The following is a 26,261-nucleotide window of genomic DNA, read 5'->3' on the forward strand; positions in this document are numbered from 1 at the left end:
GGACCTGTTGCCAGTGCCTGTCCCCTGGGCCAACTTCAGGGCATCAACACCCCCGAGCCTCTCTGGAAGGGGCACAGCAGGGCGGGACCCCCTGTCCTCAGCCTGGCCCATCGCTGGGGACAAGCCGGGCCCGTGACGGTGGCCGCCCGCCACCCCCCTGAGCGGGGCGGGTGGGGGCTTTAGCGGCTAAAGCCACAAATCCCAAATTGTGCTGCCCTGTTACCGCGAGGGTTTAGCGGTGGTTGCGTAACCCCGGGGCCACCTGGCCCCCACCCTCTGCCGTGTCAGCAGCCCCGACACCCGTGGAGGGCCCCGTCCCCCGGCACGGGATGCTGAGGCACAGCGGGGCCCCTACCGAGCATCCCCCCTCCCTTCGCCATCAGGGCCGGTAATTAATTACTTGGGGGCAGGGAAATTACCCCCCTTAATTACCACTTTTCGTTATTCCCCTCTAACCGCCTTAGTGAAGGGCTTATGCGCTTACAGGACCTGGTGGGTCCCAAGGGGAGGACGACACATGTGGGGGGTCCCCAGCCCAAGCCCCATCTCCTGCGTCTGCCGCAATCTCGGCCCCTCATTGCGGGGGGCTGTGGGGACCGACACGGTGACACCTGTACGGTGGCCCGCGGCGGCGCGCGGCGGGGGTGGCTTGGGTGTCGCGGGGTTTAGGGTTACAGGGCTGGGGCTCAGCACCTTTTTAATTCTTCATCGTGTGGCTGATTGATCCCCCCCGCCCCGCGCAGACACTAAAGATTAAGAGGGTGACAAAGAGGCGGCTGCTTACACAGCGCCCGCCGCTAAGCCGCCTTGAAGAGAGCAAGGCAAGAGCCTCGCTGGCCGCAGAGCCGGAGCACCCACCGCCGGGCCAGACCCTCCGCGGGGATCCAGACAGACAGGACAGGGATAGGTCGGGAACGCCGGGAGCGGGATGGCTGCGTCGCCGGCGGGGTCGGTGGTGAGCGCCGGGCTGGATGAGAGTCCCACGGGTAAGACGTGGTTCCACTGAACCGGGTGCGACTCGGAGGGAAATGGGTTTTTTCTCTGGGATGTCTGGGCCCCCACTGTGGTCATTCCTCAAGATGCCTGGGTGTCCTCTTCATGGTTCCTCTCTGGGATACTTGGAATCCTGTAATGGTCAATCACTGAGATACTTAGGGTCCTCCACTACAGTTTTTCTCTGAGATGCCTGAGATCATCATGGCCTTCTTCTGGATGCCTTTGGTCCCCATCGTGGTCCTTCTCTGAGATATCTTGGGGGTTCCTATTATGGTTCATCTCCAAGACACCCAGTGTTCCCATCATAGTTGTCTGGGATTTTTGCATTCTCCATTGCCATCCTTCTCCAGAATGGCTGGACTTCTCCTCATGGTCCTTATCCTGGGTGTCCAGGGTTCCATTCATGGTCTGCTAGGATGCCTGGGGTCTTCAGCTGTAATCCTTCTCCAAGATGCTGAGTCCCCATCATGGTCCTTCCCTAGGCCAGGATGCCTGCATTGCCCGACCCTCTCCATGGTATCCATCGTCCTCATTTGAGTTCCTTCTCCAGGACGCCTGAGGTCCCCAGCTATGCCCCTTCTGCAGGATTCCTGGGGTCCCCAGTCAAAACCTTCTCCTGGATACCCTTGGTCCCTGGCCCTTCACCACGATCCCCACAGTTCCCTCCTGTGACTCTTATTTGGGGTGTCCCATGTCCCCAGAGTTGTCCCTTCTCCAGGACACCTCCCCTCCCTGATTGCAGCCATTCTCTGGGATGCTCAGTCCCCTTCCTGGGATGCCCGGTGTCCACATCCCTAAGAGCACCATTTTTTATTTTTCAAAATTCCTGTGAGAACTCATCCTGCATCACTCCGTGTGCTGGGCTGTGGGAGAATGGTGAACCCCGTGTGGAGCCCCTGAGGTGTCCCCATTCATGTCCCTGGGTTGAACCAGCAGAGGCAGGAGCCATCCCATCTCCAGGATGGGAGGCAGCAGCGACTGGTGGGTGGTACAGGGACATTGGGATGCCCTGAGTCAAGCCAGTTATGATGGTTCCACTCCCACAGGGCTGACCCCGGCTCCCGGGAAAGAGCTGAGCCCGGTGCTGCTGTGCAAGGTGTGCGGGGACACCAGCAGCGGGAAGCACTACGGCATCTACGCCTGCAACGGCTGCAGCGGCTTCTTCAAGCGCAGTGTCCGCAGGAAGCTCATCTACAGGTGGGGACAGGCGTGGGAGTGGGAGTCCCCACGGGGCAGGGGATGGCAGCCAGAGGGACAGGGACCCCGCAGATGGGCATCGAGGGGGGCAAGAACCAGGGACCCATGGACAGACACTGTGAAGGAAAGTACACCCCGCAGGGCAGGGACCCCGGGAATGGCCAGCCAGGGAGTCAGGGATGCAGAGGATGGACACAGCGGGGCAGGAGTGGGAGGAACAGGCACCCAGCAGGGCAGGGACCCCAGGGGAGGGGGCAGCCAGCAGGGAAGGGTTGGTCCCCCTGTGGGACCTTGCAGATGGACACCCAGCAGGACAGGGAGCTTTGGGGCAGGCACTCAGTGGGGCAGGGTACTCCAGGATGGACACTCGGCAGGGCATGGGCATTGGGTGGGGCAGAGACCTAGGGGTGCTTAAAACCATTCAGGGGACAGGCATGCAGGGGGAGAGGCCCCTGTGGAGAGGGTGTCCAGGGCCCCCTGATGGGGCCAAAACACCCATCCAGGCAGAGCATTTACTGGGACAAGGTACCTATGGAGTGGGGACAGGGCACCCACTGGGGACAGGACACCTCTTGAGGACAGGGTGCCCACAGTGGTGGGGCACTTGTTGGGGGAGACATGGTACCTATGGGGGACAGGGGCCACCTCAGGAGCTGCAGCCAGGTGCCACCTCTCCCCATAGGTGCCAGGCAGGGACGGGGCTGTGCCCAGTGGACAAGGCTCACCGCAACCAGTGCCAGGCGTGCCGGCTCAAGAAGTGCCTGCAGGCTGGCATGAACAAGGATGGTAAGACTGGGGGGGACACACAGTGACGAATAGCAGGGGGTGACAGCGGGGTGGCCGGAGCTGATGCTACCTTGTCTGCACAGCTGTGCAGAATGAGCGCCAGCCCCGCAGCACAGCCCAGGTCCAGCTGGACAGCATCCAGCTGGATGCTGAGCTGCCCCCTGAGCACGTGGCCACCACATGTGAGGTCCCCCCGTCACCTTGTCCGGCTCCTCGTGGTCCCGGTGGCACTGTCACCCCCGGTCCCCGCGTGCCCACGCCACCCACCAACCATCGCTTCATGGCCAGCCTGATGACGGCCGAGACCTGCGCCAAGCTGGAGCCCGAGGACGGTGGGTGGCTGCCTGTGGAAAGGGGGGTGGGTGGGTGGTGGATGTCCCCATGGCGTGGTGACAACCCATGTCCCTTCCACCCCTGCAGCTGATGAGACAGTGGATGTGACGGGAAGTGAGCCAGAGCGGGCAACCGGCGAGTACCAGGTGGCCCCATACCCGGCAGCCAGCCCCGAAAACATCTATGAGACCTCAGCACGTCTCCTCTTCATGGCTGTGAAATGGGCCAAGAACCTGCCCGTCTTCTCCAACCTGCCCTTCCGTGACCAGGTGGGGCTGGCAGTCTCCATGAGGAACTGGGGGTCTCCCTATAGGGCAACAAGAACCCCCGGAAAAGTAGCAGCCACTTGGGGTAGCTGGAGCATCTCCACAACATTCTTAGGGCTCCCCTGCAGATGCTCATCAGCCCAACCAGCTGTGGTGGCTACAGGTCCTGGAGACTTGGGGGGTGACAGAGGTTTTGGGGTTCCCTCCCGCTCTCCCCAGGTGATCCTGCTGGAGGAAGCATGGAGTGAGCTGTTCCTGCTCTGTGCTATCCAGTGGTCCATGCCCCTGGAGAGCTGCCCACTCCTGGCTGTCCCCGAGCCGACCCCTGGCAAGCTGCTGCCGGCCACCCTGGACGTGCGGGCGCTGCAGGAGACCCTCGGCCGCTTCAAGGCGCTGGCCGTGGACCCCACGGAATTTGCCTGCATGAAGGCCGTGGTGCTCTTCAAACCAGGTGAGGCCACCCCCAGCACCCACCACTGGCCATCCCCGTGCCCCTCCCCAGCCTGTCACCCCCTTGTCCCTGCAGAGACCCGTGGCCTGAAGGACCCCGAGCAGGTGGAGAACCTGCAGGACCAGTCACAGGTGATGCTGGGCCAGCACAACCGTTCCCACTACCCTGGGCAACCCGTCAGGTACTGCTGTCCCCACATCCTCAGGGGTGACACCAGGGTGGGACACCCACCCATGGCCACCGCTCCATCCCCCAGGTTTGGGAAGCTGCTGCTGCTCCTCCCAGCGCTGCGCTTCATCTCCTCGGAGCGTGTGGAGCTGCTCTTCTTCCGCCGCACCATCGGCAACACCCCCATGGAGAAGCTGCTGTGTGACATGTTCAAGAACTGAACCCCCTGCCTGTTGTCACCTGGCTTGTTTGTCACCCTGCGCTGGCACCCTGTCACCCTCACCCTGGGTCTCCTCGCCCTGGGGTGTGAAGGTGCCCATGGCCCCATCTCTGGGGCAATGTCCAGGACTGTGGAATGCTGCTGGCAGCCGGGAAGCGGGAGCAGCCTCCCTGGGGGCGGAAGGGGGATGTCCCCAGGTGAGTGCCCAGTGCGCTGGCAGCACCTCACTGACGGTGCCCCAAATGCTGCAGGGACCCAGGCAAAGGCAGCTTGGCACTGCGAGGACCTGCCGCCCCCCAGGTGTCACCGGTCTGGGGGACACTTGCTCAGGGATGACGCCAGCCTGGGCCGTAACATCAGCCAGGGATGACAAGGGCCAAGGGTGGTGCCAGCCTCGGAGTGCCACCAGCCCGGGGGTGACACTGGCCAAAGACTGGGACATCCTCAGGCTGATCCCAGGGCTGAAACTGGACAGGGGTGACCCCAGCCTGGGGTGACATGTGGTGACAGACCCTTGTCCCAGTGTTCTGGGGTCTCCCAATTGTGCCCCCCATTTTATACTCGGAATAAAGAGAACTTTGCACCCAGAGTCCCTGTGCCAATGACTTGTGTCCCCTGGGATGGGCACTGGGGGGGACCAGCTGAATGGTAATAACCTGAACAGAAATAAATAAAAATCAATAATCTGAATAGAAGTACCTTGAAAATAAATTATCTGAATGGAAATAAACAAAATCTAAGTAAAATTAGTATAAATAATCTGAATTAAATAATCAATATAAGTGAGATAAATAGAAAAAGAAGAATGAAAATAAAATGAAAATAAATAACCTGAAATTATCTGAATATAAAAATGATAAATATGAATAATCTGTTTGGAAATAATCTATTGGAAAGAATGTGAATGAAATAATTGAAATAGAAATATAATGAAACTAAATAAACTGAAATACTCTGAATAGCCATTAACTGAAAATAAACTATCTTATTGTAAGATGAATATGAATAATCTGACTGGATAAAATGGGAATGAAATAGTACAAATACAAATAAAATGAAATTAAATAATCTTAATATAAATAAAATGCATGCAAATTATTGGAATATAAATATCTGCTTTGAAATCGCCTTAATTAAATAATCTGAATAGAAAGAAAATAAAGCTAAATAATCTGAAATAATATAAATAGAAATAAATTGAGAATAAACAAACTGTATATAAATAAACATAATGGATCTCACTGGATGTCACATGAATTAAATTATGTGGACAGAAATAAAATGAAGTAATCTGAATAGAAATAAATTGAAAATAAATAGTCTGAATATAAACAGTCTACCTGAAGAGAAATGCAAGTGCCCCCACATGTCACTGCCCAGACTCACCTGGTCTGGTCACTGTTTATATGGTCTAAAACTAACCTGAAGAGAAATAATCTGAAATAATCTGAATACAAAAAAAAATGAAAATAAATTATCTAAATATAAAAGAAATATAAATTATCTGATTAAAATAATTAGTTTATAAATAATCTGTATATACATAAATAAAAACAACGTGAATAACAAGTAAGAGGAACAGAAATTCTCTGAACATAAATAATGAGAATGTGAATAACCAGCATTAAAACAATCCAAAGGAAAGTGATCTGGAGCCCTGGCTCCTTATCCCAGCTCCTCCATCCACACCACCTCGGGATGTTGAGCTGCTCCATCCACACGGGGATCAGCGAAACCCACAACTTCAGATGGGAAAAGCCCCAGACCCCCGGGATGTGGGCAGGGAGTGGCAGGAACAGTGTCCCACTGGGAAATCTTGGCCTTTGCAGAATGACACTTTTATTTGTCCGTTTTTGTCAGTTTGTACAAGATTCCGAGCGCGGGCGACGCGGGATAATATATCCTCTTACATACAGACTCTGTTTAGTTTACAAGCAGCGACTTTATAAATTACTTAGAAAACTTCCCATGAAAAATAACAATAATTCCCCTTGCAGCCCTCCAGTAGTCAGTACATTCAGCCCTCTGGAAAACCCTCAGGGACCCCAAATCCTGCCAGGGAAGGGCTGGGAAGGAGCAGGGGAGACGCCGGGGGAAGGGGGCCCTGGAAACACACCATTATCCCTCCAGTCCTGCTCAGCTCCTGCCAGAGCTGGATTTCATACAGATATATATATATATATATATGTTTCTTTGACATATGTTTTTCTTTATACATATAACCACAAATATATTTTATATATATATATAAAGAAACATATTTTCTATATATTCTATATATATTCCATACGTTTATCTGTGTCAAGAGGTCTATTTTATTTACATATTTTCCCTACATTCCATACATTTTTATATATATGAAGAATAGAGAGAAAATATATTTCTTTATATATACTATATATTTCCTTTATATATTTCTTTACAGAGAAACAGACTCTTTATATAAAGAAATATATAAATGTATGTGAAGAAACATATATAAACATACATATTAAACATATATTAAATATATGTTTAAATCATATAACATTAAATATGTTTCTACATAGACAGGAAATACATTAAAATATATATAAAGTAATAAATATTCTTTATATAGTACATATCTCCTCCTTTAAATATATATACTTCCGTATATATAAATATATAAGCATATATAAAGAAATATGTATTCTTTATATATAGAATATTTTATATATTTATATATAAATATGTACTATATATAAGAAATAGAAAATACATAAATGAATTGTCTTAACATTCTTTTATGCATTTTTTAATCATACAGAGAATATTTATACTTTTGTGTGTATATTTTCTTTATATATAGAATATATATTATATGTTCTTTATATATATATATTTATCACTTAAATATATTTTCCTTATATAGAGATTCAAGATATATAAGGAAAATAAATATATTCCAAAAGAAATTAGCTATATATACATATATATACACATATATACACATATATACATATACATACACACACACGCACACACATGAGTATATATATGTATATATATGTGTATATATATGTGTATATATATATATATTTGCCCAAGCCAGATCTGACGTCCCTGCTCTCATCCTACAGGGATGAGAAAACTGAGGATGAGGCTGGACCCTTCCCTTGTCCCCAGGATCTCCTCCCCTGGGGCTATTTTAAGGGCAATTCCGGGGTTTTTAGTTCAAGAGGCTCAAAAGGCTGGTTTGGCACCAAGCACTTGGATGCTCCCCGTGATCCCAGCTCCCAGACAATCTGGCATGGCTCCCCAGGAGTTTCCTCTTTTGTGGTCATCATCCACCTTCCCTGTGCATCCAGGTTGGTCCCCAAAGCCCTGTTTTCCCCTCTGGGGCTGGGAAAATCCCATTTTTCCCCATGGATGGGGTGATTGACTGGGTCTTGCTCCACACCCAGGCCAATGCAGTTCCCACTCTCCCTGCGGCATCTGTCACTTCCCCCGTTGGAAAAAAAAAAATTAAAGATAACATGAAAAAAAAAAAAAGTCAAATTTCAAATATCAAATAAAAAATAACCCCAATAAATAAACCATCCCTGGAATGGGCAGAGGGAGAGGGGACCAAGGAGCAGCTCAGCCAAACCCAGGCATGCTGGGAAAAGGCAAAATCCTCAGGAAAACTCCATTTTTTGCTGTTTTCCCCATTTTTGATAGCATTTCAGGAAAGGACGAGCCCCTGCTCAGCCCACCTGGGAGGACAGATTCAGCCTTTATAAATCTAATTAGTGCCCTGGGGGTCCCAATTTTGCCTTTCCAGAAGTCTTCTGGTATCCAGAGCTTTTCCAGGTGCCACCGAGGATGATGATGAAACACCTGGGGAGGGATTACAAGCTGAGTCATTAAATTAATTAATTAGCATTGTTAACTAGTCCTATGATGGGTTATGATGGGCGAATTACACTTCCAGGGATTTCTTACAGAAAAGAAAATTCCATGTTTTATTGAGTGATGGCTGGTGACAACAATGGTGACACCAAGGATGGCTCAGCCAATTGCTCCCCTCCTCTCCAGCCCAAAAATAATAATAATAATAATAATAATAACAACAACAATAATAATAATAATAGTAAAAACAAAGAAAAAATTCCGTCTGGGGAAAATATAAAAAAAAAATTAAAAAAATATATATTTACAGGAAACTCCAGGAACCAGCATATAAACAAATACCGCTTCAAGTAGTCCTCGATTATTATTAATTATTATTATTTTTTAATACTGATGATCTCCAGGGAAAAAAAAAAAAAAAAAAGAGGAAAGGTGGTTAGGTCTTGTTAAAAAATAAAAACCCAAAGGGAAAAGGTGATTTTTGGCAGGTTTTAACACTTTTCCATGCACTCAGCATTGGCGTGGATGAGGTGGTTAAAGCGGGGAGGGCTTGGCTGCAGTGGAGCTGGCTTGGGGTGCTCCCGTGGGATTCTCAGGCTTGGTTTGCTCCTACCAACAGGCGATGGCGATTCGGCACGAGGATTTGGCGGAGGATGCTCTGAGCCGTGGGATGCTCCGAGGGGAAGGGCCAGGAGCCGGCCACTGCCTCCCACCCCCGGCCACCCTCCCAAGGTCTCAACCCCCCCAAATCGTTAAGGCCACCGTTAAAACCGTCCCCTCCTGGCCTTTTTAATTAAGAATTCATCTCCTGGCATTAACGAGGAAGCCATCAGAGCACTGCCAATGGGCCGGATGCCCCGGCACGGACACGGCCCCGGGGTTGGAGCATCTCAGACCATGAACTCGTTGTTCCCCAGGAGGACAAGGGGTTGGGTGGCGGCGCAATCGGCCTCAGGGTTCCTCTTGCGTCCCCCTCCAGGCCCCCCAGAGTCCGGGGGCTCTTTGGTTTTTGGGGGGGAAGTTTTCACACTCTTCAGTTTCTGTTTGCCTTTCTCCGGGTTGAAGGTCCCACGTGTGGTGAACTGCGGCCGGTCCTCGGGATAACGGAGGGGCCCTGCCAGGCCCTCGGGGCTTGCCCGGGTTTCGGGGGCCTCGCCGTGTGCCCCCGCTCGGTAAAAAGGAGATTTGGAGTACATCTGGAAGCGCTTCCGGGGCAGGTGGGGCAAGCAGGAGGTGGACGACTGGGAGGAGGAGGAGGAGATGGGGGTGTCGGCTGTCTCCGCCGGGTCCAGCCGCATCCTGGGGTGCCGTCGCAGCCGGCTCGGCCCCTCGGCCTTGGCGGGGCGCAGGGAGGTAAGTGCTACACTTCTCTCTGCAGGGGCACAAGGACCATGGATGGTCACACCCAGACACCACCCAGGATCCAACCACCCCGCTCCCTGGGGACACACGCTGTGGAAGCCAGGACAACATTTCCAGCATCTCGGTGAAGCAGCATCACCCCAGATGATGCAGCAGGGCTGGAAGAATGTTCACCTCCCCACCAGCCCTGGCTGCTCCCACCCATCCCCCAGGGCCATGTGCTTGAACCCTTAACCCCCTTTTCTGCATACATTTGAACTCTCGACTTTAAATATACTTGAAAATCCCAAATAACTCTTCCCAAAGTGACAGAAAACCATGATGGAAGGTGTCTGCTCCTTGCAGAGAGGTGGACTCCACGACCTTTGAAGGTCCCTTCCAACCCAAATGACTCCATCATAAACCCAAGAACACCTGGATTTACCCGAGCGATCGGAGATGGCTCCTTCAGAGTCAAAGTTCAAATTTTCAGAGCTGTCAGCTGTGCCAATGGAGGCTTCAGACTCAAGGGTTTCGTCGTCGGAGGCGCGAGGCTCCAGTGTCAGCATCTCGAATGTCAGCTCCTCCCTGCAAAGCCAACCCAGACCCACTGACCCAACAGGACCAAAAAGGTGGAGGGGAGAAAGGGATGCACGTGTACTGAGAGATCGTGGAGGGGTGGGAGCCCTCCAGTTATCAACCACACGATGTCAAGCAACATCCAGAGGTTGGGGACATGGCTTGAACCCTCCGCCACACTCACTTTTCTTTCTGCAGGCTCTCGATCTGCTCAGTCAGCACCTTCTCCTCCTGCTGCATGGCCACCTGCTGCTGCTCTGTCACCTCCATCTCCATGGCCTCCTCGCTGCTCATGGTCTCCTCAGGGATGTCGGTCACGGAGGGCAGGCGCCCGGTGACAGGGGACGCGGGGCTGGGGAAGGCGCCGCGCCGCACGCGTCCTTTGCCCTGAAGAGAGACAAGGGTGTCACCACCACGGCCAAGGTGACGTGGCAAACACTCAGGTACCAACCACACTGCTCTCCCAGGGAGCGAAGAAGGCGGCCCCAGACATCGGTCCTCAGTGTGCCGCTGCCGAATGCACCCGGGACCCTCCAAAACCTCAGGCTGGGAGAAGGGCCAGAAGGACTCAACACACTGGAGGGGCTGGGGATGGAGGTGGTGAAGAAGGCAGTGGTGAGGACGATGCTGATGGACCAAGTGCAACAGGTCCAAGCAAGCCCCGCTGGCAGCAGGATGGATTCCCACAAAGCCCACAGCCTGTGCGATGGGAAGCTTGAGGGTGGCTTTGAGTGGGAGCATCACCAAACCTTTGATTTCAGGGCACCTGGCTCCCATTTTATCCTTGGATCAAGTCTCACATCCTTCCCTCATCCACCCTTGGTATTTCCTGAGCATCACAAGGGTCTCACTGACCCCTTCAGCAAATAGGAACTCTCACCCAGTTATGTTGTCCATGCCCTGTCATGTCTCATGTACAGGAGATCCAGAAACTAGGACCACCTCCAGTGGTCCACTGCAAGACAATCAGTGTGGATCTCTGTGCCCACAGTTGAACTTGCTCTGATCTAATGCAACTCTGAAGAACTATCTCACTTTTTTAGTACTGAAACTGAAAATGAAAAAGGATGCAAATGATGGTGGTATAGGTGGAGAGATATATATGCGGCTGTTTTAATCTTCTGAGGAATAGCTCCACAGATCTGCTCCATGGAGCAGAAGAAAAGGGATTCTTGGAGATGAGGGACATGGCAGAGATGAAACAGTTTTTATCTTAACCATCATGACCAGACATCTCACCTACATTCCAGATCCTGACATGACCAGGGTGTCATCCAGGACTTGCTGCCTTCCCCTGACAACCATCACCCAGGAAGAACCTGCATCTCCTTGGGGTTGAAGAGCTTGTTGCAGCTCAATTTTGCTCTCCCTATTTAACCGCTGCAACTGTAGCATCCCTGGGTCTTCCTGACAACCCGTATGTGCCCAGAGCAGATTTTCAGGATAACGGATCCTCCCTTTTTCCATTTAAAGGCCAGATTTCCTCCATTTTAGGCCTTTCATCTTTTAACGTCACATTTCAGAGATCTTTCTTTGTCAGCAAAGCCTCTCCTGTGCCCGATGTTCTTCTGATGACACTTTTCACGTGGGCTCCTGAGCTGAAGCACAGCTCTCTGAATCCTATTAGACAAAAGCCCCAAGATCCCAAAGATCCCACTGGCTCGTGGACTTAAGCCCCTGAGAAATGCCATGCTCAGGGGAGCAGAGCTCAAATTTTGCTCTCCTTCACCTCCTGACACTCATGGATGTGGAAGAACAGGGGGGAAACTGAGGTAACTTTCATCCTGGGCTGAGCCTTTTAGGAAAGGCTCAGTGAAAGTCCAATGAACATTCCCCAAATCCTGCAGGTGCTTTTCCTGCCTGTCACAATCTCACAGAACTCAAGCTGGGATGAAGTTGGGGAATACAGGGCTTGCTGGTCTCCTCCTCATTCAAGCCTGGGTGTCCTGACCTTGTGTTCAGGGTGGTGGTGCTCCTCCTCCAAGAAGGAGGAGGAGACCTTTGGATGCCTCGTGATCTCCAAGGCTGAGGGTTTTATTCACCATCTTCAAACAGCAGTGCTGTGAAAGCAACTTGATGCTGAAATGCATCCTGAGTGAGAAGAAATTGAGGCGGGACGGGATGAGTCAAGCAAAGTAAAAAAGAGGGAAGCACAGGATGGAAAAAGAAAATAAAATAGAAAATTAAAGTAAGTAGGAAGGGTGTTTTCTGAGGAGCTGCGTGCAGGGATGGCCAAGCACCGGCCCCAGACTCCTGTGCCCAGGGGACCTGCTGGAGGAACGGCGGCTCCGAGGAGCAGCGGGACCGGACAGGTCACAGACAATGGCCGGTGGGACAGAGCTGGAATGAGCGACGGTGACACACAACGAGGGACGCGGCAGCTGCCGTTGATACATACCGGGATTGAACTGCGGGTTATGCTCATAAATCTAACTGCAATTAGTACGGGCTTCTGGATTAGAGAGGAGATGAAAAGGAAAGCAGAAGGTTAGAGTGCACATGCCGCCGCCCCTCCAAAAACCCGCCTTGCTCAGTTTGAGGTTTTTTTCGGTTAACTGAGATGAGTGGGGCAGCTCTGCAACACCAGCTCCACAATCTTGGGCAGCCCCTGCTTGGATTTCATTCCCAAAAGGCGGAAGCAACGTGCCCCTGAGGAGCACAGGGGGCAGGTCCAAGCAGAGAGGCCAGTCAGCTGCTCAGCCCAAGCCTGTGCTGACAGTGCCGTGCCAGGTCCGTCCCTCTCCCGCAGCCCAGCAAGCCAAGCACAGGTGCATCCGCAGCCTGCCGGCGCCCCGCAAGCATGGAAGCTCAATGAGATGGGTTTGAGGCTCCCAAAAAGGCAGTGCGGGAGCAGGGAGAGCCTTTGGGGAACTCATTTTGGGTTCAGATAATGTGACTGAGCACAAAAAACAATGGTCCTGGTCACCCATGGGGTGAGGTTGAGCTGCTCACTAAAAGGCTTGACTCAACTCAGGACCAAACAAGCTCAAATGAAGATGGACATGCTGATCAGGAACATCTGAGCAGGAGTGACAACATTTCCAAGGACTGCTCCCACCTCCTCGTGCTTTGGTATGACTCCCTGCCGAGGTGAGGAGCCACCATGGGGCTGAGGGTCCCTGTCCTGGTGGAGATGGTGTGGGAGTTTGCGAGAGGTTTGGGAGGCTGGGATAAGCAGGAGAAGATAAGGTAGGGTGGCTACAGGGGCAAGGAGAAGACAGGAGGGGACACAGAGGGCTTTGGCACCTCACCATGGATCTGCGGATCAAGGAGAGGCGGCTCTTGGCTTTGTTCTCTGCGAACTCCAGGCTGTTGATGTCCTTGAGACGAGCCTTGTACTTGTTCATCTGCTCGATGACGATTAATTCCACACAACTAAGGGAGAAAAAACCCAAAAGAAGACATAATGGGAGGAGGAAGCCATTTGATCTCAGCTGCTCTGTCTTGTCTTGGCTTGTCCTTCAACAGGACTTCCTGGTAGCTTCTCCCTTAGCACATCCTCTCATTTTATTACAAGGAAAGGATGATTTTGAAGATCTGCACTACTGGAAGAGCACAGAGGAGAAAGTTCCAGCTGGAAGCCAGAAAGGTGAGAATTCTCTTGAAAAGAGTGATCACAGGCTAGAGATGGATTGAGGAACAGCCTAGAGATATTAAAGATCACCAAGGACACCACCAGAGAAATTTACCCGCCATGGAAGAGGGAGTAGTGGAATACAAACCTGGAGAAGGCAGGCTGATTCCAACTCACTTGCACACAGTAACTCTGCAGTAGCCTATGTAACTGAGCCTACTGTTTATTTTTGTCAGGAGGGTGTTTGAGGAAAAAAATAGTCCTTTCCTTGTAATAAAATGAGAGGATGTGCTGGAGCTGAAGTGTGAGAGAGAAGCTACAATGAAATCCTGCTAAAGGACAGGTGTTCCTGCCAGCTGGGTCTCCAAACATGTCTTCAAACTGGTCTTCAATAATTTTAATACCTACTAGAGGTAAAACCACCTATTTCAGAAGCCCGGCCCTTCACTGGAGGGTTTTCATTATTATAATTGACTCCAGTATCTATTTCAAAACCTATTTAATAGAGCCAAACTGAATCTGGGCAACTTCTTCAGTCTTTCTCTGTAAAACCTTTTCAATTACAGCAACCACCATAAATAATTCTAAGTATATTAGTATTACTATTGCTGCAGACCAAACAACTCACCTCCATCAAGCAAAAAAGCCAAAATCAAGAAAGGATCAAGATCTACTTGCCAAAAATGAACTACATTAACTGTAAAATCATGTCAGCACCATGTCAGCTCCACCTCTTCCTGCCAGGCAGGAACAGAAGCTTATCCACTCTTGGGAATCCTCCATCACTTGAAAATCCTCATTTAACAACTTCTTGGGGATCGAGAGAATTTGAAATGTCTTCATGCAGATGCATTTATTTGCACTGATATGCAAAAATTACTGTGTGTTTATCACTTCATGTCAAAGCTCTCAAATTTTGAGCCATTTGACCGTCTTAGGGGTTACCAAGATGTGAATGGTGATGTGGTGGTGGAGCTGGCTCACCCAGCCCCGGGCTCTTACGTGGTGGTTTTGCTGATGTCCTGAACACTCTGTAAGGGGTCCGTTGTGTCGGGGCAGCGGAGGATGCAGGGGGCAAACACAATGGCCAAGGCGTTGGCTGACATGCGGTTGGTCTCCTCTTGGAGGGCAATCCTGAAAAAATAGGGATGGGGAGAGAAGTCAGAGGTGGAGGCACCTCTACTGCAGCTCTTCCACATGGTCATGGATGAAGAGAGGAGATGATATTTATATGATGCAATCTTGCTTTGAGGGAGAAAGACAAACCTCAAGACATCTCAGATATTCCCACAGCAACAACCAGCCCTTTCCACCCAAAACCTTGTCCCTGCTGTGGTGAGAGGCACCACAGAGCTGTTGGAACCACAAGTGTCCGGAGCACAGCAGAGGTCACTCATCAACACAACATTCCTTGGAGAGACAGCTCTCTCACCCCCTGGGAGACACGGCAGATGCAAAAGCCTCAGGTGTTCTGGTGGGAAGGATGCCTGACCATCCTGCCTTTGCCTAAAGCTGCCCAGGCCCAGCATACCTGACCAGGTGGAAGATGAGGCGCTCCAGGGTGCTGAGGTGGGTGCGGGAGAGCTGGTCAATGACCGAGTACACCCCACGCACTGTCTCCTTCCTCTCCTGGAGGCCTGTGGAGAAACCACCAGTGTTTAGGGGCAGCTTCTACTTCTTCCTCCTGTTTAAAATGGTACTTCTTAACATTTAATTTTACTACCTAAAAGACAGAACTTTGCGGCTGAAATTAGCTGAATCATGATGCAAAAGCCACAAAATTGAGATCAAATCACCTGAGGTTTTGCATAAAAACCCCTTTATAGCCAAAAAATCAGACTTTGAAACCAGGTAAATACAATTTGGCAAAACCAGCTGGCTTGGCCCCAAGAGTGAATGAAAAGTTTGGCACTAAAAGTGGCCACCATTTCCCTCTGCCAAGGGAAGGGGAATAGTGTGGGAAGCCCCTCACCCATCACCCGCAGAAACTCCTCGTAGAGCTCAAAGGTCATGAGGGGGTTGGGCAGATCTCGGAGCCACTGCTTGAACACGCTGGCAATGACGTGGATGTTATAGTCGTCTAAATTCACGTTCTCAATATCTGGGTTTGGCACCAGATGAAGCAAGAAGGAAAAGAACAAGAGACAATGATCAATACAAAGCCCAAGACTGGACAAGGTGACTTTTAAAGGTTCCTTCCAACCCAAGTTGTTCTATCATAAAGTACCCTAAAACAAAAAATGTTTATGTGCCTTTAATGGCAACAAATCCAGCACCTAATTTCAGCTCCACATGGGAAAATTAGAGAGAAATACATTTTCCAGGGCAAATAACTTCGGGTGGGACTAGGATTTCTTTTCTCACTGATTGCTAAGGCGTAAGTAAAGCAGCACTTTCCCTTAATTAGAATGACTTTTTTCATAGACTGCTCCCAAAAAGCCATGAGCTAGTGACCTGAGTTATGGCTGGTGATGTGAAATCATTCCTTGCACAGCCCCGAGTCAGGAATGCTGAAGCACTCCACTTTCCTCAGAGATTTCCTCCCCACGCAGGATCTTTTCCCCACCTCCCCTTACCTGTGTCGAGGCCTTGCCGCAGCTCCTTGATCTTGTTGGTGGAGCCTGATTTCCTGTAGATGCCCTCCGTGTAGAGCCCGTGCATTTCGATGTAGTTGATGAGTTTCTCCACCAGCAGCGGCACGGCGCGCTCCTCGCTGGTCAGCCGCGACAGCTCCACGCCGAACTGCCGCGGCGAGAGCTCGGGGTCGTGCTGCACGGGGAAAGGGAGAAAGGCGTTAAAATTCTTCTGCCCTGCAGTGCTGGTGCAGCTTTGGATCCCACTATTCAGAGTCCTTTGGCTGGGCCAGGAGATGTGCGAGTCTAATGAAGGAAGACAGGACAGGTCACAGGTCTTGCAATGATAACCCGGTCTCTGGACATGCACTTGGAGGCAAAAAGTTTGGATTTTCTTTTTTTAACTCCCTCACTGTAGTTATATTCTCAGCCTGGCAGAGTCAGTGAAGCTAGGCATGGTCCTCCTCCACCTCCTGCCCCTCTGGCACCATCTCCAGGGGTGATTTCACTACCCAAAGATGCATGAAGGAGAATAGGCAAATCTGAATCTTGGGTGTTTAGATTAACTGGAAGCATTGACAATTACAAAATATCAATGAACAAACAAGATGTCAAAAAAAGAACAGGAAAAGACCCATCTACACCTGTCAGGAAGGGCCCTTTTGCCAGCTGCAAATGCTTGCTGCAGAGCTGCTATCTGGCAAATTCAAATGTGAAGAAAGTCCTCCTGCACAGGAGATTCTGGATGGGAAAAGTCAAAAGATCCAATAAAATACTGCCACAAATTCTCAGCCCTAGCCAAAGAAAGGTGAGATGCAACTTCACCTTTAGCAAGGCAGTGCCTCCCCTTACAATCACTCCTGCATTTTTCTTTTTCCCACTCAATGTCATTCTTTCATTGATCCTGCAAACCTTAGGAACAGATGAGTGGAAGGTCCCCATGTTGTTTATTTCTCATGACTGATGAGAAAAATGAATGTCTGAAAAAATTAATCAAAGACCTCAGTGAACTTCCCAGATTTTAGAGCACAAACTCTTATGAAGCATTCCCAGCTCTTGCAGAAATAGTGCTAGAAAGGGAAAGAGTGCAGCAAAAATTCTATATATATTCAAAATACAAATATATTCACACACACATCTCTTCAATGTACATATTCAGATTATTCCTTGGGAAAAATGGACTCATGCAGCTTTCTGGGGGCTGTGTGTTATGGAAGATGTTCTCCCCTGAGAAGCCTCCCAGGGAGCAGATAGAACTTTCCACTCATTATTAGCCTGACTCTATTTCCTTTTTTTGGGCACAAAATAAGCTATTTTAAAAAACCCCACCAAATCTTGATGGTTCATTGTTAGCTGGGATGACCTGCTGCACTCATTCCTTGTTCCCATACACTGAAATCCAGTAAACAATATTTAATTCCCCACTAAAGAGGGTAGTGAACATCCTCCACCTGCCCTTCCTCACTTAGCTGTGGCAAGCAAGAACTGACAGTGTGAGAAAAAGTCTGTATCTCCAAGAATAACCCCACATTTCCAAATCCTTAAAAGCTACAAAGCTAGGGAAATTCCTATTATTTCGTGTGGTTACAAGGCAGGGAACAACACTACAACATCTGCTGCATGACTGGGCAGATCTACAGTGACTCATCACTGCATAATTCCCAAAATATCTACAGAACTCAGGTTGGAGAGACCTCTGGGGATCTCTGGTCCAAACTCCTGCTGAAAGGAGGGTGATTTTCCAGCATTCTATCAAGCTTTGCACCTCCAGTAATTTTTATACAAACTTGGGACAATTGTCTCAAGGTATTAAGTGAAAGCAAAGCAATGAGAGACATTTACCTTTTTGGAGCACTTGGTTGTGGTTTTAAGACAGCACTTCTTGTGACAAGCATATTTACATACTGCAATGGAGAAAAGGAGTGTTAAATTATCCCAAAAGTTGCATTGCTGGAGAAACAGGAATTCAAAGGAATTGAGTAGCACTCCTCAGAACTACCGAGTCAAAAGCATGTTGGATTTGCAGTTTGCAGGGGCCAAGTCTATATCAGATGCACTCAAACAAAAATAATGAAGCCTTTAAAATTAAAGGTACCATATTTACATCCATGAAACATTAACCCCACCTCACCACAACAGATCAACTCAGACTATAATCCATAAGTCACTCTGAGCTGTCAGACACAGATACCCTCTGAGACTCAAATGGCATCTCCTTTGCACTGAAATGCTCCAGGGCTGATGCTGCCAACATAATCACAGGAATGGAGGAGGGATGATGGAAAGGTTAATGCATCTCTTTGGGTTTTTCCAAAAAGAGATGGATCAGGCTTTTCCATCATCCCTCCTCTGTTTTCCTGATCTCCCCAAAAACCTGGAGGTCAAACAGAGAAGTCAATAAGTTTGCCAAGGTCAGGATCCCCACAGGCATCCTAGGGACACATTTCCATACCTCACTTTACTGTGTTTCCTACTGTGACAGTTAAATGTGTCTGACATTATGGGATGGCCACATAACCTGATGGGGTGTGTAACACCAAGTTCACTACCTGTGCCAGGAAGGACTGCTGGGATGGACTTACTAATTGACTTCAGGAACCTTAAGACCTGTCCCTAAAGCTCTTCAGGTGTTAAAAAAAATCAAAATTATTTGAGCATGGGGTTGGAGAAAACAGCAGTAAACACATTTCAAAATCCCCAGACTCATCACTATGATAGAAGCACAAGAAAAGGATCAAAGAAAAGGTGCTTACATTTACAAACAGAAGCCCTGTCCATGATCCAGATCAAGGAGGAACAATATTCACAGTATGTGGGGATGCTGTACTGGGTCGCCTTGAAAATGTGGCCATTGTGCTCTTCCACCTGGAGGATAAAGGTTGGGTGGTGAGAAAAGGGAGCTAGTGCTCAGCCTGCTGCAAAATGGAGAGATGAACACAGTCAGCTCTTCAACTTTAGCTCTTGCTTTTATTTGGTATTTTTGTTTCCTTTTCAGCTCAGCAACCCCATAGACAACCCAAACCAACATCCACCTTGTAGGGGAACTGAACCATCATGGAAGCAGGTTGGAAACTCTGACTGAGCTTGGCAGGTCAACTACTTCATGTTAAGAAGGTTTTCTATGCATCTGTGGCCCCTTTGGCTCTGCACCTGCACCCTTCCTACTACCATCATATCCCTTAGGAAAACAGGAGATGTAATGTCCTCCATGTCTGATACTGGAGATGTAAAACACACACTATAAACTTATGCAGAAAGCAAAATGCTTTGCTCTCAGCCCTTTTCTAACAACCCTCAACATTACATTTATGTCTTGGCTGATGAGGGATGTGTTTTCAGAGCCAACCCAAGCGGTCCTTCATTAAGCAAAACAAATCCACCTTCAACGTCTTTCCAACACATCTTTTCAGGGCTGATGTTCAGATCTCAGCCCAAGGTGTGTCATAAGCTGGTCTCTTGACATTCTGGCCCCAAGGACTTTGATTTTTTAATGTGCAGGCTTAACTCACCACATCCGCTTCCTTTTTCCTTCTCTTTTTTCTTTCCGTTTTTGGCACCTGGTGGAAAGAGATTAATCTCGATTTTTGGCCAATTTTGCCAGGTAAAGACTACAGAAGGCTCATATCTAACACTGCCCAGTGCCTTCCAGCCCCATCCTCCAGTACACCTGCAGCCTCAGAAGAGTCACTCGAGAAAACTCTCCTATGGATCACTCCAGTTTTGGCATTGCCCTGGATAGCTCTTTCTATTTTCATCTTGGAGCTGTGAGTAGCTGCTGCTCCAGCTCTGACTCCACCAGCTCTGACCCAAGGGGAGCATGATGCTCAGCCTGCTCTGAAGAAAACCTGCCTGGAGAGAAGGCTGAAGAGGACTCAGAGCAGAAGCACACCAGGAAATGGGATATTTGTAGAACACACACCATCTCCCAAGCCCAGCCTCCGATCCCATGGTCAGCCTCACAGACAATATGGAGCAGAAAGTGAGATCAGGTCTGTGGCACAGTGCAGGCTCTTACTGCTCTAGAAATGGTACCTGAGCCACTGCCCACATCCTCTTCTCCTGCAGCCTAACTCATGGTGATGTGTAGGGTCACTTGGGAAGTGGTCAGGAGATCTGAGAGGGTTTAGCTCTTTCAGCATCCCTCAAAGTTTGAACAAACCTCCCCCCAGAACTAAAGAAGCACCAGGAGCTGCCTTTCCAACCATCCACAGTTGGTAGCAGCTTTGCCCTGGAGATAACATCTAAACCTTGGCATTGGCCAAGCCCAGCTCAGGTCAGTGTGATCTGGGGTTGGCTGAGCCCAGTGACACACAGCCAGCGGGTCACTCCTTGCCTTGTCCAGCTCAGCTTAAAGCAGAGAAGAAAACAGAGGGTCCCAGGTGTCTACAGAAGCACAACCCCGTGGAAAGACAGTTCCCAAATCCTCAACGGAGTTTAAGGAAAATGCCAAGTACCTTCCCTGCGGTGTAGTCCAGGGGTTTGTACTCTATCATATATTCATCCAGGAAGACTTTGAAGGTATTGACCCAGACTTTGACTGGAGACTCACTCCAGTCCCTCTGCTCAAGCCTCATGGTCTTCTCCAGAATCTGCTCGAATAAGGCGTAGAGGTCTTTGTAGCGGATGCTTTTCCCATCGTCCATCTTTTAAGGAAACAGAAGCAAAAAGAAAAGGGATTTTTATACAGCCCAGATTTTTCTGGATAGTTCTTCTCCAGACATTTATTGCAGTCTCACTGGCTTCCAGCTGCTTGGCTAAAGTCCAAGTATGATAAAGAGAAGGAAAAAAAGATCAGACATTTCCACCACTCGCAAAGGTAACACAAAGGTTTCCAGGCACTTTGGGTGACAAATTGGTGTTTATTGACTTTCTGTCATCTCCCCTTTGGCTGGGAGCAAAGCTGTAATGAGGACCAGGAATCTACACCCAATGTATCCTGAAAGCTGGCTCATGAGGAAGAGTTAGTCCCAATTTAGATCACGGGACTGAATACAAAGGAAGCCCATCCATCCTTTGGGATGAGCAAACCAGAAATGGACGGCTTGGCAACACCTGTACCACCAGGAGGACTCGGAATATCCCCTTTCTTCTGGAGGTGGAAGTCCCATGCATCATTTGGTCACTTACTGCCAATGCCGAGGAGTAGAAACTGAAGATGTTTTGTCGGAATTCCTTCAGTGCTTTCTTGAACACGACATCCACCAGCGTGTCCTTCTTGCTATCCTCGTTGTCCAGTTCATTCATCTGGGAAAACAAGAGAGTTTTTGCAGCCATGTCTCTTTTGCTGCAGCAGAGCTGGTGTGAGATGAAGCAGCACTAAGAAGCAGCTGCATGAAAACCAGAAACTTCTCTACACCTGCTCTGGCACCCTTAAATGAATCATTAGCATTACTACAGCTACCCACAGGATCATTTTTACTTTACTGCCTCTGTCTGCTCCTGGATCTCTGTTGGTTTATAGAGCAGTGAGGGCAGGAGTTACCTTTTTCAGAAGAAACTCATCCATGCTCTTCAAGTCGCTGGCACTGGTTATGATCTGCAGGGAGTCGTTCTGCCACTGCACGGGCTCCAGAGCCACGTTGCTGATCTTGACGCTGCGCTTGCGCTTCACCTTGGGAGAGGGCTCCTTGTTCTCCTTGAATTCCCGCCGGTAGATGCCCGACAGCTCAGGACTCCGTGGGGGCGTCAGGTGATGAGGACCCAGCTCTGCTGGTCATAAATGGAGAGAGATTGAGGAGCACATGAAAAATAATTGTGACACTAAAACAGAGAGATGGGCATTGGAATAAACCTGTGAAGGAGGAAGGCATAGTGTAGAACTCACAGGAAGATTAAATGTCATTTCTGCTTTGGTTATTTCCTCCCTCAAGAGAGAAAACATCTGCCCATGTCCAGATGGTGACTGGAAGAATTAGTGACATGAAATTCCTTGAGGTCTGTTATGGATCCCACCCTCTAACCTACTTCCCATTGCTCTGGGTTGGTATACCATCCGTGAATTAAAAGACATGAACTAGAATGGACATATCCCAATTTCCCAACCCAGATTCTCTCTCAGCTGGTCCCGTGTCCCCCCACCACGTACCTTCACCAAGCTGCAAGCCAGGAATGGTCTCTCTGCCAGGGGCTTCCTGCTCCGCATACAGCTCTAGCAGCTCAGACTGGGTAGCGAGCTTCTCCCGGGGGGTTTTCTTCTCCCCCTGCTTTCCCTTCACCCAAAACCTCATCTTGGCTCGTTGAGGCCTGGAAATAAGTCATGGAAAGAGGAACTGCCTTAACTAGGAAAGGTCCTTCTACCCAAAACTATCTCAGTCTTCTGGACCTCCCTGGGGAGATAAACCCATGCAATTTCTACCAGGGAAACGTGGCTACTTGGCCTCAGCAAAGGTGAGAAACTTCAGCTTCATGCATGGGATTGGGTGGTTTGGGACAGGATATGTGGCCCATGTCACCAAAACTTAATTGTGGTGTGAGCCAGACCTGATTGGGCCTGTCCATGGTCATGTAGAAAAGGTGAGATAGCTTTAACTCATGCTGCAGGTAACTCATGCTGCAGGTGGAGCTCCAAAGGAGCCTGGGTGGCTCAACAAGGTGTTGGCAAGCAACAGGAACACAGGAAGGACTTGTCTGCCATCTCCAGCCATGATTCCTACCTCCCATCCAGAGTCAGATTCTTCTGTGTGGCTGCCAGCTTCCCAATCTCCCCTTGGGACATGGTTTTGTGCAGTTTGGCCTGGCCCTCTCCAGAGGTGAATCGCTGCACAGTCTGTAACAATTCCAATCATGAAGCATTTAAAAATAACACAGCTCTTGGGATATCAAATGATTTTTTTTTCCCTATCGAAAACCAGCTATTTCATCTCCTACATCATTCCTTCTATTTGCCTACAGGTGAAAACCTACAGTCCTGGTGAGCCCCTAGAGAAATATTTTAATGACTCCTAATAAAGAGAGGCATTTCCCTTGCTCCAACTCTCCAACCAGGTCCAACCTTCTTTTTCCTTGAGCAACTGGTAATGAAAATGAGTTTGCACCAAGCCACGGGTCCTTATTGCTCAGCCTGCACAGCTCTTCCACCATCTTCCTCCAGACATTCCAGCTTTCCACCCAGAGTGTCCCAAAAGCTACAGTGAAGTGATTCCCCAAGGGAACCTTCCACCACCTGGATCTGTCCTAGCAAATTCCTCCTCCAAAGGAAGGAGGAGAAGGTACTCCTAAAAGTATCAAGGACACACCAAAAGTAACCCTTTAATGAAGAAATTTTGCAGCTTTAATGGAAAATGTCTCCACCTTTGCCACCATTTAAAATGCCCTTGGATAATTTTTAAGGGTGGGATGAATTTGCAGTAATTCAACCTAACAGGATCCCATGAAGTAGCCCAGAAATAGACTTGCCATATTTAAAAAATATCTAAATTTTTGTTCTGCTTTCCAATTGCAGCTGTGGTTTTGGAGCTGGACTCCTGGAGCAGAAACTTTCAGCATGAGGAAAGTGGAGAATCAGGTTGTATGAAAGGATTTGGGACATGATAGTCCTGTAGCTTTCCTGTCACCTCAGTGTCTAAACTGAATGCTCTATGTTTTAAAGCAATTATTTTACTTCTGTTAAAAATGTTTAAATAAGATTCTATAAAAAGTAGGTTGTATGGGGGTCACATTTGCCATATTTGCTCTTTTTCCGTATTTTATTCCTCATCTCCCGGACTAACATCTCTTCCAACCAGGAGATGGCAGCATGGAAGGCAAAATTGCCGCTGGGAAAGTCAGGAACTGCCTAAATCATGAAAGAGACTTAGTTCCTGTCATTCTTACATTTAGGTGATGATCACACAGAAATTGTGGATGGATACTGGGAAAAAAAGCAATTCAAACCCTATAAAAGTGATCTCCATCCAGCCCAAACCTACTACTTGTTTTAAAAATGATCTGTTAAATATTTGCCTCCACAATATGATTTTGTTCTTGAGTAATTTCAACCTTTTGAGTTTCCAGCTTTAGTAAATAAAGACTAAAAGGCATTTTTGGCACAAGATCCTTCTGTTTGAGGTTCTCTGCCAGGAAACTCTGAAGGGAAACTTTCTCAGATGTCAAGAAGAGCATCTGCACCAGAAAATCCCCTATTAGGAAACACCACAAAGCATCATGAAGGCAAATGGCAATAACTGGGGGTCTGAAGTTGTCTCCTGGATGAGGAAAGCACCAAGTATTTTTCCTCTGATAGAGTAACCTGTGTTTCACCCACCCACCCATAACCATGGCCAAGGGACTTATCCCAGCAGGCAGCAGTGCTGTGTGCTGCATGGAAAAGCTTCCTGAAGCTCCTTCTGAATGTCTTAGGACAAGAGATCTTCTTCCATTGCTGGTGCTTCAGCTGTACTTGGGATCAGCTGGTGGCAGGTACTTGGACTCATGTTTGTCAATTCATGGCTTTCGTGTAGAGGGTGGAGCAAAATGACTGGTTCATTACCCAGGTCCCACTCTCTAAGGATGTTTCCAGAGGTTATTTCTGGTGTGATTCCTCTAGCCAAGGCTTTCCATTTATGCAGCTGCTACAGGAAAGTTCTCCAGGCTTAGGTGTCAAACAAGTGGTGTTAACATTTGCTGACAGGAACAGACAGGAGCTGTTCCTCCCACTTGTGTCTCACTGCAAGGTAGGTTAATCCTTGGCTATTCACCAGCCAAAAAAACTTGAATCTTGGTCTTGTCAGGAAGCCCTTAATCCTTAAAGGACCTTGGAGTCAACTGTACCTGCAGCAGCCACCTCATGGACTGGTGCCCCATGGGTTCCAGCTCTGGCTGCAGATGCTCTGGGTGTTTGAAGCTCTGGGATACCCTGAACATGGGTCAGGAGCATTGGACTCCAGTGGGCCTCTACCCACCAGCTGGGGTACACAATCAGTGACCTGACAGCCAAGAAAAAAATGGGCAAAACAGCCAGTGCAGCTGGTGACCCATCATATGCTCAGCTCCATGGGGCTGCATGTGATCTCTTGTTCATCCAGCCAGCAGCCTCGGCTGTGAGCAGGACACAGAAAGAGGCTGTTTTGGAAAGGAATAGCTGGAGGCAGCAGCTGTATGAAGGAGCTATTCACTGGCATGGAACCACCCTGCACATGGCAGCTGCCAGACTTGCCTTCATATGATTATCACAAGACACAGCCAATGTGTCTGCACAGACATCAACCTCTGTACCTCTGCATCTGAACCTGCAACACCCAAGAGGCACCACCAGTCCAGCTTTATCACAGGCTGCTCCACCATCTGCAACACCCAACTGGGCTCTGCTAATAAATACGAATAAACAGGCCCTAAATGTTGCTACTTGTGATGATCCCGACCCAAAAAAACCCTAAGCCAAAGGGCTGGTCCCAAACCTGCAATACAAAATACAGACGGAAACACTGGACACATTGTCAGGACACACAGACGGAGGGTAGGGCTGAGCACACGACATCAGGGGTAGTGTTGGCCTAGAAAGCAGAACTTAGCACACCAGGGGAAAGTCCTGACCACCAGTTAGAACCAGTGCTGGAGAGCAGAGAAGAGGGACGCAGCAGAGGCAGGAGAGAGGTGACACCTACTGCTACTCGCATGCGGTGAGAGCTGTTAAACCAGGTGAGCAGAGTCCCAAGGAGCACTTCCAAGGAGTACAGTGACCCAGGATGCTCCCAAAGATGGAGCTTTACCAGCACAGCACTTTTCACACCCCAGAGGGAGTGATTCCTACAGCTACAATTCCCTTTGTACATGGGCAGCCTCCAAGAGCACAGCAAGGCACTCCAGGTATGGCAGAGGGGGCCGTGGTTTGGTGGTGAACAAGGCAGTGCTGGGTTTGTGGTTGGACTCAACAATCTTAGAGATCTTTTCCAACCTAAATGTTCCTGTGATTCTATGTAAAAAAGTATATTTTACTACATAAAATTCT

The 26,261-nt window shown here is 49.0% G+C and overlaps 2 protein-coding genes across 6 annotated transcripts in view; one reads left to right on the forward strand and one right to left on the reverse strand.

Moving 5' to 3' along the window:
- Positions 1 to 928: 928 nt before the first annotated feature.
- On the forward strand, positions 929 to 4,418 carry NR2E3 (nuclear receptor subfamily 2 group E member 3). Of its 2 annotated transcripts, XM_066328049.1 has the most exons (8): positions 929 to 986; positions 2,043 to 2,193; positions 2,876 to 2,979; positions 3,063 to 3,311; positions 3,400 to 3,581; positions 3,798 to 4,029; positions 4,105 to 4,210; positions 4,286 to 4,418. In XM_066328049.1, the coding sequence occupies exons 1-8, from the start codon at positions 929 to 931 to the stop codon at positions 4,416 to 4,418; spliced, it is 1,215 nt and encodes a 404-aa protein (XP_066184146.1). The 2 variants fall into 2 exon arrangements, with proteins under 2 accessions (XP_066184146.1, XP_066184145.1); XM_066328048.1 differs by having other exon boundaries at positions 4,105 to 4,418.
- Positions 4,419 to 9,001: 4,583 nt separating this feature from the next.
- Positions 9,002 to 26,261, reverse strand: part of MYO9A (myosin IXA) — a 171,269-nt gene continuing 154,009 nt past the window's right edge. For 2 of the 4 annotated variants that reach the window (XM_066328647.1, XM_066328646.1), the window contains exons 28-43: positions 22,990 to 23,102; positions 22,422 to 22,579; positions 21,819 to 22,045; positions 21,464 to 21,580; positions 20,791 to 20,979; positions 19,846 to 19,893; positions 19,090 to 19,201; positions 18,179 to 18,240; positions 16,340 to 16,532; positions 15,736 to 15,864; positions 15,295 to 15,400; positions 14,766 to 14,897; positions 13,441 to 13,564; positions 10,374 to 10,576; positions 10,056 to 10,198; positions 9,002 to 9,641 (exon numbers count right to left, since the gene is read on the reverse strand). In XM_066328647.1, the coding sequence (XP_066184744.1) occupies positions 9,160 to 9,641; positions 10,056 to 10,198; positions 10,374 to 10,576; positions 13,441 to 13,564; positions 14,766 to 14,897; positions 15,295 to 15,400; positions 15,736 to 15,864; positions 16,340 to 16,532; positions 18,179 to 18,240; positions 19,090 to 19,201; positions 19,846 to 19,893; positions 20,791 to 20,979; positions 21,464 to 21,580; positions 21,819 to 22,045; positions 22,422 to 22,579; positions 22,990 to 23,102 (2,538 nt within the window). In that variant the 3' untranslated portion in view covers positions 9,002 to 9,159. Of the gene's footprint in view, positions 9,642 to 10,055; positions 10,199 to 10,373; positions 10,577 to 12,587; positions 12,642 to 13,440; positions 13,565 to 14,765; positions 14,898 to 15,294; positions 15,401 to 15,735; positions 15,865 to 16,339; positions 16,533 to 18,178; positions 18,241 to 19,089; positions 19,202 to 19,845; positions 19,894 to 20,790; positions 20,980 to 21,463; positions 21,581 to 21,818; positions 22,046 to 22,421; positions 22,580 to 22,989; positions 23,103 to 26,261 lie in introns of all 4 variants that reach the window. The other 2 variants (XM_066328645.1, XM_066328648.1) reach the window with 2 other exon arrangements.

This window comes from Sylvia atricapilla, chromosome 13 (assembly GCF_009819655.1).
Source record: "Sylvia atricapilla isolate bSylAtr1 chromosome 13, bSylAtr1.pri, whole genome shotgun sequence".
Taxonomy (NCBI): domain Eukaryota; kingdom Metazoa; phylum Chordata; class Aves; order Passeriformes; family Sylviidae; genus Sylvia; species Sylvia atricapilla.